Source organism: Anabrus simplex, chromosome 2, assembly GCF_040414725.1.
Source record: "Anabrus simplex isolate iqAnaSimp1 chromosome 2, ASM4041472v1, whole genome shotgun sequence".
Classification (NCBI taxonomy): domain Eukaryota; kingdom Metazoa; phylum Arthropoda; class Insecta; order Orthoptera; family Tettigoniidae; genus Anabrus; species Anabrus simplex.
In genome coordinates, this window is record NC_090266.1 from 369,699,990 (window position 1) to 369,718,206 (window position 18,217).

Here is an 18,217-nt window from a genome sequence, read left to right on the forward strand (position 1 = left end):
TTGTCTGTGTTTCGTCTCTCGAATGCCGATTGTCTCGAGGTCCCAAAAACGTCGCATGGAGTCGTCAGATATCTCGTCATTGTTGACTGAGACGTGGTTCGTCATGACATGATTGACAGTGGTACCAGAACGGTTGCCTGTGAGGACCCAACCGAAGATTGTTGGAAGTAGGACTAAGGAGGGTGTGATGGGCTGTGGTGGATCTAGTTTCACGACTTTCCAATAATTGTCTGCACCAATAAGGATTTCAATCGGCAAGTCATCTGCGTCGTTGGTTTTTGGATCAGCGAGTGGCAGATTGCTGTGGTTAAGAGTGACTGCTGGGTGAGATGAATAAGTGTTGGCACTTTCGAAAGCTGTGATAGTGACGGCGGTTTTTGTCGAAAATCCGATAATTTCAAATTGGGTGAGTCGACGTGGCTGAAAGCTATTGCTAGTTGTTTCGAAGGCTGTGACTGCTAGGTCTCGAGTACAGATTACTGGTAGCTGTAGAGTGTCCAATAATGACGTGGCAATAAAACTTGATTGACTTCCAGCGTCTAGAAGGCATCGTGTGATTTTGTGTGTCCCTGTTGGTCCTTGTATCTGAACACGGGCTGTCTGAAGAAATGAAAAACTGGGTGGCCCTGTTTCAATCTTTCCGACAGAAGTTGACTGGGATTGGCTCTGGTTGCAGATGGATACGTGGTGAAGTTGTTTGCATTTAGGGCATGACACTCTGCCCTTCTTGTTGCAGTTCTGGACATTGTGACCTCGATTGAGGCAGAGAAAGCATCTTTTGGAGAGTTTCAGCTTCTCCACCCTAGCTTGGGGTAGGACTACTTGTGTGCATCCCTGTGCCCAGTGACCTCTGCTTTCGCAGAAGGCACAGAATGGTGTTATTGTGGGCTTGTTCTGCTCCCTTCTTAACTTTTGTGGCCTAGTACTGACTTGGAGAGCAGCTGCTGTAGGTTGGTAAAGTGATGGAAGTGCGATGCTGGTCTCTCCCCTGAGTTTCTGAGTGCTAAGGGCCGCTTCTACCTCCTCACGAAGAAATTCTATCAGAGACATCATATGACCTTCGGAGATTTTGTTGCGCTTTGCGTGAATTAGCCAACGTGTGCAGATTGGCGCTGGAAAAGCTCGTAAAATCTTCGGGGCAATCACGCGTCCGTAAACATTAATGTCTTCGCCGAGCGCCTTGAGGGCTTGAACTCTACGGTGGCACTCCAGGTATGTCACGTTGAGATCATCGGGATTCTCTGATAATGTGGGTGGTAAATTCTCCAGGTAGTTCAGATGAGCCTGAATTATTTTATCCTTGTCGCCATAACGTTCAGTAAGTAAAGTCTTGACCTGGGCGTACGTTTCTGAACTAAGTGCTATACCATCGACGAGCTGCTTGGGTTCTCCTCGTAGATATCCTCGTAATAACACGTGCTTGCTAATGTCTGGAATCGTGGTGTTGTTATCAACTGCTGTCTCGAACTGTTCCCAGAAACGAGACCAGGACTCTATGTCACCTGAGAATGGCTCAATGTGTATTGTCGGGAGTTTAAATTCTGGAACAACTGGGGGTGGAACATAATAGCTAGAACTGGGAATGGATGCTGACGCATTTGTCTCTGCTGGTTTCCGTGTAAGAATTTTGTTGGCATGCTGTATAGCTCTTGTTGCACTGTCGACATAGTTTTCACATGCCTGTACATCTGTTTCATAATCTGTGTCGGGTAACTGGTCGTGTATAACATCATCTGAGGAAACTAATAATTGCAAAGTGTTCTGAAGTCTATCACGAAGATATTCTATTTCGTCATAGTCTGGTGTACTTGTTTTGTCTTTTAAAAGATTGACAAAGCGCGTTAAATTAGCTCGCAGAGTAGTTCGCTTTCTTTTCAGAAGGGACAGGTCTTGTATAGACATCGCTGAGGGTGTGACAGACGGGTAATTTATGACGGCTGAGGAGGGGGTGCAGATGAACGTGCTGCAGGCAGGGCTTTGTTCCCGTGACAGTAGGTAGTTGGGCCGGTAATAGTCCGCCTTGTTTCCAGTAGATGGCAGCACTTGTCACACAGACCGGCGTGAGGTTGTTTTAGAAGAACGATATTCTTGAAGCATGCAGAAATAATATCTACACCAATGCAATAATGCCGTATAATCCCCATATAACATGCTACGTTAGTGATTCAGTACATAGTATCTCAGAAGAAATAACTGTTCTACTCATCGTGATCCTGGGTCGAGTGGCGTGATGAAATATTCCCCTTACAGGAGAACCGTGGTTACTTGGCGTGAAAGTTCTCCAAATCTTGAAAGTTCGTGATGAAACGTATCGTAACTTGAACAGATGGGTTATTTCGGCACCATAAATGTTGGGGATATCACTTATAAATAAAACACTGAATCACTTTACTTCGTCATGGCTGCCATCTTTATTCTTACTTACTACAAACCAGTACAAAACAAAAGCATAAATACAAGCGATATGGCAGTTCCCAGTAGCTCCGCTAGATAGCAGGAGCTCATACTTGAAATACTAAACTATGTACAGGGAGATTGCATATCCAAATCACATAACGCCGTTAGAGTGTGTACGAGTCCTTTTCTATGAATCTCCAACACACACGATGCTCAACTGAACGTTGGGAACAGGTGGTCAAAGCCTGCTGCTATGCAGGTGCAGCATTGTGTGTCGCCAGTGTTGCCGGATCGACCGTTCTGACCTCATTCACCGAACTTTATTGTCACAGGTTGTATATTTAAATGTGAATAACTGTAAAGTACATGTGGACCGATTGCATAAGGTCATAGCTTTTCTTTTTCTTTTTCGTGATTCTATAGCTGTGTGGTTAATGTCTTTCCTTTTTTTTTTATAAGTCAGATTTTTGCTTTTAGCCACGTTTCATAATTTGTTTTTCTTTGACATTTGAGACACAATGAGCGTCTCGGGGCTTAAATGCAAATATAAAAGAGATTTAAATTAAAGTCAGGAAAGTTTAGATTCATTAGATAATGGGGTTTCAAAGTGTACGAGAACATGCCGTCACATTTTTCCAATTTATTGCATGAATTGTGGATGAGAATGTGTGTGTTGGTGGAGCTTGGATCCATGACCTTTGTTAGCATCATCTTCATGATTATTTGATTGTAAATATGAAAGTACTTTGTGACATCAAGAGCTTGTTGTCCTTATTGGTGTGAATGTGCAATTGGTTCACAATTTCCTCGATCGCAGTTTCGTATTTCAAGTTACGAATATTAGAATCAGATTTCTTGAAATATGATTATTATTATTATTAATAATAATAATACAATTTTCTTGAGTTGAACGTGTAAGATATTCCAGTAACTTTCAGATTTTCAAATATGAATTACGTCTATGGTGGTAATTTTTCAGTTTTCTGGTTACTGTATTGCAGCAGAGTTGGTAATTTTATTTAAAGTTTAACTTAACAAACGTGAGTGCTCTTGTTTGTGACCAGCGCAGTATTGCTTTTTTTTAGAGAGCGAAATTAAGACGACATCATTTTAATTTCTATCAGTTTTGGCAACTTTAGGACGTGATATATTGTGTGATAATGAGTAAGGGGATGCGTTCCTCATTCTTAAAGGCCTGCAGTTTCATGTCTGAATAACTTGCCTTGGGTAGACTTGTGTGCAGCATGTGTCAAGTGTTGGACCCTGGTTAATTTTGGTATTTGCTGCAATTTTGGGAGACTGAATCTCCGCTTTGAGTCCTTCGGCTGTGTTATAGGCAAGGATGATTTGTGTTTCTACCAAGGAGAATTTTGTATAGTGGTCTAATTAGTTTATTTTATTGGTATTTTGTCCACGTCAATATGGTTGATGCTGTAGACGAGACTTTTATAGCGCTACGCTTAGATTTTGACTAGTCCTTTATGATATGAACACGTTTAGGATTATTTATGTCACATAATCTTTTTCAGAGACCAACGTTGAGATATGTGTTTATTTTCTTGAATTTTGTGCCATGCATTTTATTTCAGGAACTCACGTTGATTTATGCTTGATGTTGTAAGATCCACCAGATGATTGGTATTGTGTCATGTAATCCATTTCAGGAACCTGCGTTGAATAGGAAGTGATTGTGCAAAGTAAAATTTATTTCATTGACTTGTGTATATTTTGCCATTTATGTGATTTTTATCATGTGTGGCTCTCATCCACAGCTGATTTGTGTTCATGTGGTTACTCGTTATCGAAATGTATATATTGGTATGATGTTTTACCACTCAGCTTTTTTTAATGTGTACAATTAGATTAGTTATTTTCACCCCAAAGCGCATTAAAACACATTTTTCTTTTAAGGTTAGGGAACTGCAATGTAAAGTTGTCAGGAAAGGGGAAATACTTATCTGAAGTGGAAAGAATTAACAACAACTTTTGTATCAACAACAACCTTTGTTTCATGTAAATTTTTTTGTCACACTTTGATTTGAGTGGTTTATTTCCTTTTTTTTCCCTTGTTTAATAAACATGTTTTCCTCAAAACTGACGTCATGCCTCGACTTGCATCATTTATAACTGTTAGTTGACCTCATCTTGTCCATATTAGATATATGTTCCCCATCAAATCCAGGGTGTAATTTAAAGTTATTTTCATAGTTTGAGTTGTTTGAATTGAGCAAGCCTGGGAGCGTCTGACTAGTCTGGGGCAGATTACCTTGATGGTAGACGAAAGGGACAAAGTGAAGTGAAGTGAAGTGAAGTGAAGTGAAGTGAAGTGAAGAATTATAAAGTGGTAATGAAGCTAAAAGAAATTAAGAGGAATTCAATGAGAGTATATTGTGAGATCTCCATTGTGTAAATATGGAATTACAATCGAACTGTTGTTACAGAGTTGCTTGGAAGTAAACTGTGATCATGTAATTTTTGAGGAACTTGACTTGTGAACTGTATCACTCAAACAGCTAATTGCTCCTGTGTGTAGTCATCATGGTTATTTGCAACATCTATGGAATAATTTTCAGAAAAAGAACTACTGTAGCCTATATGGTAAATGTCAGTTTGAACTTGCTTACTTTTTACTTGCTTTCTTTCAGAATTAATAAGACCCTTAATTTACGTGTTTCATTAAGGTGTAGCGGTAGATTACAAATTTGCTTGTGGTACTGTACTTGTGTTATTTGTTCAAAGCATTTTAACTTTCTGATTTTATTGAATTATCAGCCTAGGAGCTCAGAGGTTGGGTATTTATGAAAGAGACCTGCCAATCCATGAAGAACTCTGGGCAGTTGTATGATAGTCAATGGGTAGGTGATGGGATAGTTTAGTCATTCATGGCAAGTTCATTAAAAAGTCAGATAAAAAATTAGATGTATGGCTTTTCAGGCATTTGCTCTATTAACCAGCATTTCGTCTTAGGTCTGACACTAGACTCGTCAGAGTGGGATGTGTCAGACCCTACCCACTGATGCCGGGGTGTATGCAGGTGAACTTATCAGAAGCCTATTTATGAGGCACAGTCTGATAACTGCATACGGGAGATAAAACTCCACAATGGAATTAATGCCCGCCTAGCAATTCCAAATGGAAATTCTAAATTCCCATGGAGGGAATTAGATATTTTATCTGATTTTTTATCTGATTTTTGATATGCTCTATTGGTGGAAAAATATCTAATTCCCTCCATGGGAATTTAGAATTTCCATTTGGAAGTTCATTAAACCCGACAAGAATATGAAGAAGAAATAATCAGTCAAAGATTAAAGACTTTGGTCACGGCTGTCTCTAGTTATGACAAGATTGTGCTAAATGTGGCTATGCCGTAGCTTGTCCATTCATCTGACCGGAGTATGCAAGGCACTATCCATGTTGTATATTTATCCCGATATTTCCATTATTTTATTGTGTGTGGTGATTTGAAAATTTTATAATCATGCCACAGAGATGTGCGGTGCCAGGGTGTGTAAGCAGCTATGATATGTCACTAAATTTAGAAGGATATGGAAGTGTTTTTTTATTGCCTTTGGATCCTGATCGTTGCAGTAAATGAATTTCTTCAGTCTTACGCACGAAATTAAGTCAATAAACAGATCAGTGGTATGTATGAAACATTTTCAAGACAGCGACTTGAGTTTTGTTGAGAAATATACTGATATGGAAGGAAAGGCGTATTCATAAATGCAATCATGCCGTTCTGTGAAAATGAGAATAAACAGTGATTTTTGCGTGTAAGTGCATGTGAACTGTGGCTGCCTACCACATAAAACTTCTGCCTTGCTAATGTGTTGAAATTCTTTAGCGACATAACAAAGTCAGCTTTCTGCTCCCGTAGATTTTTGTGATAGATATGTTTTACTAGATGATATCAATAACAGAAGTTCTCTATTATTGCAGATTGATGCCTCTTTACAAAACTTGAAAATGTTCTTTGAAGGCACTGTTAGGTGTGATTGTAGTTGCCTAAAAACATAATAGATTTTATGTAATCAGTTTGGTCCCATATTTATGGGAAAAAAAAGAACTGTGGTTTGTCCACAACTATGTGTTAAATATATAAGCAGAGTGTGAAGTGTTATGATGTTATAAGATTGAATAATATTTTTACATTTACGTGCCCTCGATATTAGAGAAAATTCTTTTGAATTATTTTCTTCTTCAAAAACTGGGAATATAATTTTCTTTAAGTAAGTTGTTAAACTTTCTGAGAGCAAAAATATCATGAATCTTCAAGTTGACAAAAACCACCGAAGAGGAACTGTAGATTATAAAACTGAATGATTATTTGGAGTTGCCAGGAATAAAGTGGAATTTTCAGTTGCTTTCGCCATTTGTCATTTCAGAGAGGTAATTAAGACTTATTCCTGTTAAACAGCTTACGGGGTCAGATGTGTAATGATGTCTTATGTGAAATACTGTACATTTATGTATACTGAAAACATTGGTGTGTCATAACTGATACTAATAGGGTGAATCATGTCGTGTTTCGTGAAGTTACTAAATATTCAGATAGTAGTTATTCCAAACTGAAAATTGTCCCATAAAAAATTTTCTTCTGTATGAAAGTGTGAACGCATTTATAAACATTCGCTGGGAAATAAACTTGGACAAGTGTAAAAACAAAAAGAGCTTAAAGATAGTGTCATTGTCATCAGGTCATCAGGCAAACTAATGTAGTACCAGTATGATATAAATAAAGAAGTATTTCATGACATTGTATGTATTTGTTTTGTTGATTGACTTCTTAATTGTTAAGTTTAAGCTTATAAGACAGTTTTGATAGAGATGTAGGTTAACAATCATTTATCATTGTTTTAAAATACAAGTTGCTGGGTCTTGATTTTATCCGCAGCTGTGTCTAACTAAAGGACAGCAACCACCTCTCTCTGCGATGTTGCTACATAGTGTGAGCGGTGACTATAGACGGCCATGCTTCTGTGCATTTATCTACACCTGTAATCAAACTGTGATAGGGGGCGATAACCTAAGTTGTTCTTAACACATTCACTCCCAGCTTCCTCTGCGGGTATTTAACCATGCAGCCCATCAGTTTTTAGTTGCCACCCTGATTCACTAGGTAACATATAACACACGGCTTTAACTGACAAGGGAACTATCTATACGGTCATATTGAAACTGACAATGCAATTTTGCTGAGAGGATGAGGAGATCATAAAATAGCAATGTACAAAACTTTAGCTGCTGTTTCGAACTGGAAGGTATTGAAATCTTGATTCAAAATCCATGTGACAATGAAGCTACTGGGCAACCCTTGCATCTTGCTGGTTGGCGCGGCGCACAGTGAGGTGGAGTTGCAGTTGTGCCGGAGAGGGGGAGAGAGAGCGAAGGCAGGTTACCGCGCACCAAGGTCGCTTCATTGTTAGGGAACGAATGTGAAACATAAATGAGGTGCGTTAATTGCATGATAGAAAAATATTTTTAGCACCACACATAAAGAATATGCACTTTAAGGCCACATTTTTTTTACAGTTTTCCTTACCTGTTTGAAGACAATATTTTGCAGGCATTTCAAACTTGGGAGGTCTCTCTGTTATGCAATTGGTTGCGTACCACGAATATTTCTCTCTTTTTTTTTTCTTCTAATTCAGATTATCACACACATTTCACTGATATGGGCATGAGTGCATAGGTTCGAATTATTTTACTGTAACGTTTGTTATGTAGTACTTTTCGATAGGACCAATAACATAGGTGTTTAAAAATTAAATTTTAGGCGCCTTCCCCTAAACTACATTTTAATCCAGTTTGAATAAAATTGTTTATAGCTTAGACTGTAGTTTCTTATTCCCCGTCTCTATATACCGATTTTCATTAAATTTTGTTAACCCATTTTCTCGTGGCTCGGAGTTGATATGAACTTGGCAACAAAAATACAAATTCATGAATATCTGTGTTATCATAGCCAGTACGGTAAAAATGTATAACACATAATTAGTTGGAAATTTAATTCTATATAACTTTGGTTATGTAGTATTTATAGATACGACCACTAATAATATAAATATTTGAGAATTACAGTTTAGGCCTTCCCCCAAACTACCATTTTACTGAGCGTGAATAAAATTATGTATAGTCTAGACTTAAGTGGTTCATTCTCTGACTTTGCAAACAAATTTTCAATGAGATTTGACCACTAATAACATGAATATTTAAGAATTAAATTTTTGGCCTTCCCCTAAATTACCATTTCACTCAGCGTGAACAAAATTATTTATAGCCTAGATTGTAGCGACTTATTTCCCAACTTTGCATACTAATTTTCATTAAGATAGAACCACTAATAACAAAAAGTATTTGAAAATTAAATTTTAGGCCTTCCCCTAAACTACCATTTCAATCAGCGTGAATTAAATTATTTATGGCCTAGATAGTAGCAACTTATTCCCCGACTTCGCTTACTGATTTTTATTAAATTCTCTTCAGCCGTTTTCTAGTGATGTATGTACAGATAGACAGACAGACAGACAGACAGAAATTACAGAAAAGTAAAAATTGCATTTCCTTGTTACAGTGGACATGGCCGATACAGAAATATCATTCTTTTCAAATTCTGAGCAATGCACAGACAAAACTCTTATTTTATATATATACATTAGATTGTTACGGGGTTACCCGTGGAGCAGAAAGAGGTTAAAGAAGGTGCGGGCTGGAATGGGTCTAACTACAAAATCAAATTTAATTTAAAACTTAAACTGAAGGTTATATTTTCAGAATTTCAAACTTAACAATTTTTCATCATAAAAAAAGAAACACAGGTACGGTGATAAATCATAAACAAGTCTAGGAAAAGACAAGATTAGTTTTCTGAACAAATCCTGGGCTTCAAGCCCTCTCTTTACATTTCCTGAGCTCCTAGCTCAAATTTACAAAAGAGCACAAATTTATACAAGGGCAGAAAACTCCTAATTCAAAGAGCACTTGCTCCCAAAATTACAACATCTAGCCTTCAAGAGGCATTCATTAATCTTACAAAACTTTGAAAAAAGAGCGAACAGGCTCTCAGTTTTTCCAGCCTACTCGAGGCAACCTCATCTTACAATTACAGGCCTCTCAAGGCACTATTTACAAATGGAACTTATTTTTACAGGGGTATTAAATACCCAACCTACTGGGCCTTCGTGGGATAAGAATAACAGGTTAAATTAATGGCCTGAACACAAAATGAATGGAGGCGAATACTTGCACTCCTAGATATGAACACTTAGAACCTAAAGGGCACTAGGCCGATGAAACTGGGGGCTATTCCCAAACTACTGAGGTCACTCGTATAAGGATAAATTAATGCATTACGGAAAGGAAGAAAAACAGTTACAAAACGTATTCACCTCAAACCAAGATGAAGGGGAGCTCGAGAGGGTACATCACTCTCTATCCCCGATTTACAGTTAAAAATTTATGAAGTTTTTACATTTGCCGGCAGAAAGTTACATTTTTAGAAAAGAAGGTTACATAGTGAACGATTCAGACCTTTCCCTCGGGTTAAACTGCGGAGGTAGCTACAACAAGAAAGATGGAATTATGTGGCCATACCTGGTAGCAGTTCTAGCTGCCGATGAAGTTTGGACATTGTTCCATAGATGACACTACTAAAAACTATGATCATGCACCCTGGTGCAAGGTGTAAGAACTTATAATTCAAAGAAGTTTTGTATTCATAAGTTTTTTTTTACTGACTGATGTTCATATATTTTTGGGTTGGCAATATTTCCTTTTTATTTCCGCCAGTTTTGAATCTAGTCAATCCCTAATTTCTGTAAGCCTCCTGCTTTGACACACACACTCGGTAAGATGACGATAAATTAGCCAAGAAACGTGAAAATCTGTGGTTTATAAACCCTCAGGGAAGGTTCGAGACCATTCAAGATTAAACTAGCCACAACCTCTCAAGTTTATTGGTTAATTTCAAAGTTACACTCAGAATCGAAGAAGAAGCCGGTGATAGGTGGAAAATTAATTACAGAAATTAGGGATTGGCTAGATTCAAAACTGGCGGAATTAAAAAGGAAATATTGCCAACCCAAAAATAAATGAACATCAGTCAGTAAAAAAAAACTTATGAATACAAAACTTCTTTGAATTATAAGTTCTTACACCTTGCACCAGGGTGCATGATCATAGTTTTTAGTAGTGTCATCTATGGAACAATGTCCAAACTTCTTGATATATAGCAAACAAAACTAGTAGAAATTCAGTCAGTTCTCGGAAACTTCACAATAAAAAAATTACTCAATATTTAGATGGTGACATCTTCTGTTTAAAGATCCAAGTTGGTGTAGTTTCAGTTTCACAGTTTCACCAATAGAGGAGTTCATTTAGGTGCTAGTTTTAAATGCGCGGCATTGAGGTGTACCTCCCGGTACAATTATCATAGTCATTATTATTAGCAATATATTTATTAGTGTATGCTGCTTTCGTAAAATGAAAATTTAGAACATCAAGCGGTTTACTGGGTGCCTGCTTGGTCAGGCTGTGACCCATACCCACATGATGCAATTGTTTCCGTATTAGTGTTGAACTTCCTGTGTTTGTTATCTCTTGAATATATTTATACTTGCTGTTACAATTAATTGCTTGACTTTATTTCAAAGAATACGGTCATTTTTTAAATCACTAGCGCTTTCAGTTCGCCTAAATTGCCTATACCATGCATCACGATTTGACATGACCAACTTAAATTCATTTGTTAGCTAAGGAGACGAAAGGTGAGAAAATCGAATTTGCTTCTTTGGAGTGTATTTGTCATACAATCCTAACATTAATCAGTCCAGTCTGTCAACCTTATCATCAAAGTCATTAGTTAGTAGAATGTCATTCCAGGGCAGTTGATATGCTTCATTTCGTATTACCTCAGTGTTAAAATGCTTGAAGGCCCTTCGCATTATGTAACTGGTTTTGAAGAGAGAGAGGGGAAGGTAGAGGTGAAGGCGGTCAACAATGAATGAGAGAGTAACGTAAGTATATATTATTATTATTATTTTTTTTTTTTGTGCTAGTTGCTTTGCGTTGCACCGACACAGATAGGTCTTATGGGGACGATGGGACAGGGAAGGGCTAGGAGTGGGAAGGAAGCGGCCGTGGCCTTAATTAAGGTACAGCCCCAGCATTTTCCTGGTGTGAAAATGGGAAACCACGGAAAACCATTTTCAGGGCTGCCGACAGTGGGGTTCGAACCTACTATCTCCCGAATACTGGATACTGGCCGCACTTAAGCGACTGCAGCTATCGAGCTCGGTAGTAAGTATATTAAATCATGGGTCAAAATACCTGGTACAGCAAGCTGTCCATGTTTGACCACTTTCTGCGCGATGTTTGTTATAATAAGATCGATCAGTGTGTGAGATGTGTAGTTTATTGTGTGAACGTGGTTAGTCGCGTCTAGTGTCAGTGTATTGTAATCCATGCCATGGAATAAGTTTTGTAAGTATGTTGATTCGTTACTTGTAACTAGGAGATTAGTAATGAAGTCACCAAGAATGATTATGTTTTTGTACAGCGGAGTTAACTTCGATAATGCGACGTCTAGGTCATATATGTATCATGTCCGGCGCCTTGTGTACCGCTCCAATCAGTAGTTTTTTATTATTAACCAAGAGTTCAACAGACATGAATTCGGGTCGAAAGGGAATCTTAGGATCTGAGGTCATAACTATTTTACTTTTTAAGTCGCTGCGGCAATATATAGCGCAACCACCCCTACACGACTTAAAACGATCTAGGCGATGTAACGTCATGTTATTCAGTTTAACAAGATCAAATTTGAGCGACTGCTGTAACCATGTCTCTGTTACACAAATACAATCCAAGTTACTGTTTCTCAATAGCGCCTGTATTTCATCAAAATGACAAACAAGTGATTGTGCATTGATGTGACAACACTGAAAATATTGTTGGTGGAGAGGTAACCTTTCCTTGAGAATGTCTCCTGCCACAGCTGGTGAAGTGAAAGGTAGGGGTGAAGGCGGTCGACAATGAAGAGGGACAGGGTCAATGACATCGCGGACATGCTATTCAGTATAAATAACTGACTCATTTACGTTAGCCATTGTCAACAGAAAAATTCAAACTACTCACCCTAGTTGTTTTTTTTTTTTTTTTTGCAAGGGGCTTTACGTCGCACCGACACAGATAGGTCTTATGGCGACGATGGGATAGGAAAGGCCTAGGAGTTGGAAGGAAGCGGCCGTGGCCTTAATTAAGGTACAGCCCCAGCATTTGCCTGGTGTGAAAATGGGAAACCACGGAAAACCATCTTCAGGGCTGCCGATAGTGGGATTCGAACCTACTATCTCCCGGATGCAAGCTCACAGCCGCGCGCCTCTACGCACACGGCCAACTCGCCCGGTAATAGTTGTTTCATAAGCACCTCCAGAAATATTCACACAATCGCTTTCGCACACACTATCACTTCCACATACACAAACACTACACGCTATTATATAACTCATTGTTATTTTCCCAGTCAATCTCGTGCTCACTCACATAAGGCTTATTAATTGTGCCATGCTGCTAACAAACACTTTCTGTCCATTGTCTTTCAAAATAAGAATGCGGCCGTTCTGTGTCCCCACCCATCGGAGCCCGAAGTGATCACGCGCACTGTTTAAAATAGTTTTTCTGATATTTGTCGGGGATTCTGTCAGTAGAAGGCCAATTCCTTTTAAAGCACTTTAGAGTATCTTAATTGCTGCTGCTTCTTGAATTCGTTGAGGAACCTGGCAGTTAAATAAATTTCTAATGATGATGTAATAACAAGGATAACAGGTAAATGGACCATTTAAATTCTGATCATCCCACCAAAACAAATAAGTACAATTGATTGCAGTTTAAAATTATAAATATGACTGACAGATTATTTCAGGTGCTAATTAGGTATAACCATGATCATGACAGAAAATCTGATCAATAGGTTCCCCATGAATCTATGTGTTTAACACCCCTTTAGTTGTTGTAGATTTGAAGAGATACTGGAGTGCTTGAATATAGCCCTGAGAAGAGGATATCTTAATCCATAACAAAACAGTTGAAAACATTTCCAGACTTTTTCAATGTAGAGAATTAGAAGAAATAACTTGATCCCTTTCTCCTGTCTAATGTGCCAACATGTTCATGTGCAAATTATTCTTTCAGATTTGCTTTTGTGGTGTTGGACAACCAGAACTTACAAGAGTTGTGGGATTGGTCTACTCGTGAAGTTGATCTACAAATTCGTCGTGGGCGGCTGTTCTTCCATTTTAATCCAAAACTATGTTACTACAAAATAGAAAGTCTCAAAAAGGTTGCTAATTTGTCAGAATTCACAGACCTTGAGGTAGCACGCAACTCTAATGGTGACAAAGTTGCATGTAAGTTCTAACATCATATTATATTTGTAGAAAGTACAAAGATTTTTGGAGTATTAGACTCATTCTTTGAAATATAATGAAAACATGACATAATGAACTTGTCCTCCTTGTACCTTCTTTCTTTAGCCATCTTCATTTCAGTTCTTCTTGTCTATTTTTTACCTCTCTTCTTTTCATTTACTTCTATTTCTATTATCTTCAGAGCTACTTAGTTCTGTTCATTTCACAAATATCACTGACCAGTGGGTCTTAAATAATCTATGTTCTAATCCGTGGCTGTTCATTCTCTAACGGACAATTAATTCTTTTCTGATTCAATGCTTTTTTCACAATTGCTATAAATTTCAGTTGATACTTTTCCAGAAATGTGTATTGAAATGTCAATAATCTGTTTGGGCAAACTTGGTTTTTTATCTTCAAATAGTCCTACAGGACACACAGATTTTCAACAGAAAGTATTTTGTGTGTCTATAATTTGCAAACATTTTAATGTCCAGTCATGGTAATTTGTCAACAAACTATTATAATATTTAAAGAATCATGGTCAGTATATATCTAGTAAACTGGAAATATATTTTGTGGTTGTCAGAGCCACTATATGAACATTTCTTTAATATTGTCAACATGTTGGCAGTTGAAAAATTTTGTGAGCAATATTTCCATGCCAGTATGGCAACTAATGAAGCAACTCACCACCAAGGACAACATATTTCAGTGATTATTTTCTTAACATTCCCTCCCAGTTACTACCTATCCAGCTGCCAGATGTCATGTCAAGTTAAAATTAATCTGCAGTTGTTTTTCTGTTAAAAAAAATGTCGTATGGCTTTTAGTACCAGGATATCCCAGGACGGGTTCAGCTCTCCAGGTGCAGGTCTTTCTATTTGACTCCCGTAGGCGACCTGTGTGTCGTGATGAGGATGAAATGATGATAAAGACAACACATACACCCAGTCCCTGTGCCGTAGGAATTAACCAATTAAGGTTAAAATCCCCGACCAGGGTTGATGAGGGATGATATGTCAAATGTTTTTTGAACCTTCTCATGATCAGTGCCTTTCCTTGTATATAACATACAAATGAGACTAATTACATGTGACTTAAACTTTCCTCCACTAATGAAGGATGCATTAAAAAAAACTTGATTCGTGTTTCTTTTATGTGTACTCTAGCAACACGTTCTTACTTAGTAAGTTGCTGCTCTCCATCTGTTTCCTGTGTATCAGTATTTTGTTCTTGCTAACTTTCTTACTTGAGCATTAATTACAGCATCCGTGTTATACATGGCAATGCTTGAGAAATTACTCTTTTATGTTCCAGGTAATGTAACAGAACTTCAGGTGACAATCAGTAAGATTACATCAATGGCTGTTATTATTGCGTGGAAGCAATTTGAGCACTATGATCCCCGTTCTCTTCTGGGATATGTAGTTTATATCACTGAAGCTCCATATCGCAACGTCACTCTCTACGATGGCCGAGATGCATGTGGTGGTGACGGGTGTGTATACTCTGTGATTATGGTTGAACTGAAATGTTGGTCTACAAGAATTGCAATAAGAAATAATTTTATATTTTAAACTTCTCAGGTGGCGAGTTGATGATGTCCCAGTTCCAGATGGTGCTAATGAAGTATTTCACCCTCTGACACGTCTTAATCCATACACTCAGTATGCGTTTTATGTGAAGACATATACCATTGCTACTGAACGCACTGGAGCCCAGAGTCCTATTCAGTACTTCATGACAAAACCAGACAGTAAGTAGTGAACGCTTATTTACCTGACACGACAAACACTTTCAAAGTCAGAAATATTGTATTTACCCTTGTGTTAGCTCAGTCAGTCTATTCTAATCACTCTACTGTACACACTACCTATCACCCCATAACAGGCAAAATTTCTTAAGTGTTATTTCCAAAATGTCAGACGGACTGGCTATGAAGGCGCCGCTTAGTTTTTCCCGAGTCAGTGGCAGTCTGTTGCAGTTTTGGTGTTTGACACATCTCATGCGTCTGTACCGTGGTGAATGATTCTGAAATCATACTTTGTGGATCACTTCCTAGCAAGCTGTGATCCACTAGTAGTTATACATTTCATTGTGTTCCACTATTGAAGTGGGATTACAGTAAATTTAGGTTTTCAAAGGTCCACCTGTTCAATACAGTAATATTTTATTGTGAGTCAATCACATGTCATAAGGGTACTAGTTTCGGCATCTATAATATGCCATCAGCCCTAGGTGCAAATTGAACAGTTTCATATTCATACCTAAACCAACCTAAAACACATTTTAAAACACATTACTAGCATCTATAATGGTGCATGAAATGAGTTAAAATTATGGTACAATTGAAATGCTGTGGTATAAAATTCAAAAATTTTTTTGGCAATTCCGTTGTAAAGTTTGATGTAACGTTGTGTAGTCCAGCCTGTGTATGTCCAGGTTATGTGAAATCTATACTATTTTTATGTTGTCTATATGAGTTGGCACTTCTTCACTTGAATTAGATGGTTCCAAAGAAGTTTGATTGGTCATATGAAGATTTGGTTTTAAGAAAAAGGTAAGACAAGACTGATTTGATGACAACAACAAAGAAATTTTGTGTGTCATCAATGCTAAATGAGAAGCCCATCTATCCCTTCTTCAAGATCCATCTTCAGATGCAAAAAAAAGTGTACTTTATCGAACACAAGTGTAAATGTCAGGGGAAAATAAGAGAGATTAAGAACAACCAGTGGCAGCAGAAAGCTCAGGGACTGCAAAGTATGTCTGATGCCCGAGACCTGCGTAATAAGTTCTATGCAGGAATAAAAGAGTTATATGGCCCAACTCGCTCCTCCTCTAGGACACTGAAAGCTGCTGATAATACTACCACTATTATTGATAGTCGAGAAATCCTAGAGCTTTGGAAAGAACATCTCCACTATTCTTAGTCGGAGTTCAAGTGCAGCTGAAGACTTTCTTGATGTAGTGCTTCTACATCCCCAACAACCATGGATTGCTCTCCCACCAAAATTCAAAGAATTCAACGCTGCTCTCAGTAAACTGAAACCTGGCCATGTTCCTGGCCCTGATAACATTCCTCTCGAATTGATTCAAAGACAGGACTTCATACGCTTATCTTCTTAATATAGGAAACCTGTGAAATATCCAGTGACCTTAAAAATGCCACTATCATCACTCTTTTCAAAAAGTTGATTGTAGTGTTTGTGGCAACTCTTGGGGTATATCATTGCTAGCTCTAGCAGGTAAAATTCTTCCTAGAATTTTGCTCAATCGCCTACATATTATTTCCGAGAGGATCCTACCCGTTTTTGAACATCCAGAGGCACAACACATATGATCTTCTGTGCAGGCAAATCCAGAAAAAATGCAGAGAGCAACAGACTCATTTATACCTAGTGTTCTATGACCTGGAAAAAGGCTTTCAACTCAGTCCTGAGACCAGCTATGTGGACAGTACTGAAACACTTTGGCTGTCCACAGCATTTTGTGATTCTGGTCAAGGCTCGTCATGATCATTCATCAAAATATTATCTCTGATCCATTTCCAATCACTCATGGATTGAAACAGGGATGACCGGGCAAGTTGGCCGTGCGGTTAGGGGTGCACAGCTGTGAGCTTGCATCCGGGAGATAGTGGGTTCGAACCCCACTATCGGCAGCCCTGAAGATGGTTTTCCATAGTTTCCCATTTTCACACCAGGCAAAGGCTGGGGCTGTACCTGAATTAAGGCCACGGCCACTTCCTTCCAACCACTAGGCCTTTTCTCTCCCATCATCGCCATAAGTCCTATCTGTGTCGGTGTTACTTTAAAAAAAATCTGGCTGCCATGCTGTATGGAACGTCCTACAGACAACCAAGGTGTAAAGGTCAGATATTGCGTTGATGGGGGACTGTTAAATCTGGCTAGACTTTGCTCCCAAAGATTTCCACAGTTACAGAATTGCGATATGCAGATGACGCTGCTGCACCTGCTGTCACACCTGATGAGCTACAACAGTTCATCAGTTGCTTCAAGAATGCTTGCGATTGTTTGGGTCTCTCCATTAATGTTCAGAAAACCGAAATACTCTCACAGCCTGCACCTGGGTCGAACCTCCCAGCTTTCAATATCTTCATTGTGGATACTCCACTGGAGCAGGTCTACCACATTATATATCTAGGAAGTTCATGTCTTCATGAATAAGGACCTTGCATTGCATACCAAGATCATGGTTTACCATGCTGTGTTGACGTACCAGCACTGCTTCATTGTTGTGAAACTTGGACCCTCTACTGTCAGGATATCAAAAATGTAGAGCACTTTCATCTGCAAAAAATTTAGATCCACCTCGAACATCAAATGGGAGGACTGTGTCACCAACCTTGCAGTTCTCGAGAAAGCACATGCTATAAGCCACCGTCT

At 38.5% G+C, this 18,217-nt stretch overlaps 1 protein-coding gene across 1 annotated transcript in view; it reads left to right on the forward strand.

Moving 5' to 3' along the window:
• The window catches only part of LOC136863551 (insulin-like peptide receptor), a 462,473-nt gene that overhangs the window by 332,195 nt on the left and 112,061 nt on the right, over window positions 1-18,217 (forward strand). Inside the window, exons 10-12 of the mRNA XM_067139932.2 lie at window positions 13,591-13,805; window positions 15,126-15,306; window positions 15,395-15,564. Of these exons, the coding sequence (XP_066996033.2) occupies window positions 13,591-13,805; window positions 15,126-15,306; window positions 15,395-15,564 (566 nt within the window). The remainder of the gene's footprint in view (window positions 1-13,590; window positions 13,806-15,125; window positions 15,307-15,394; window positions 15,565-18,217) is intronic.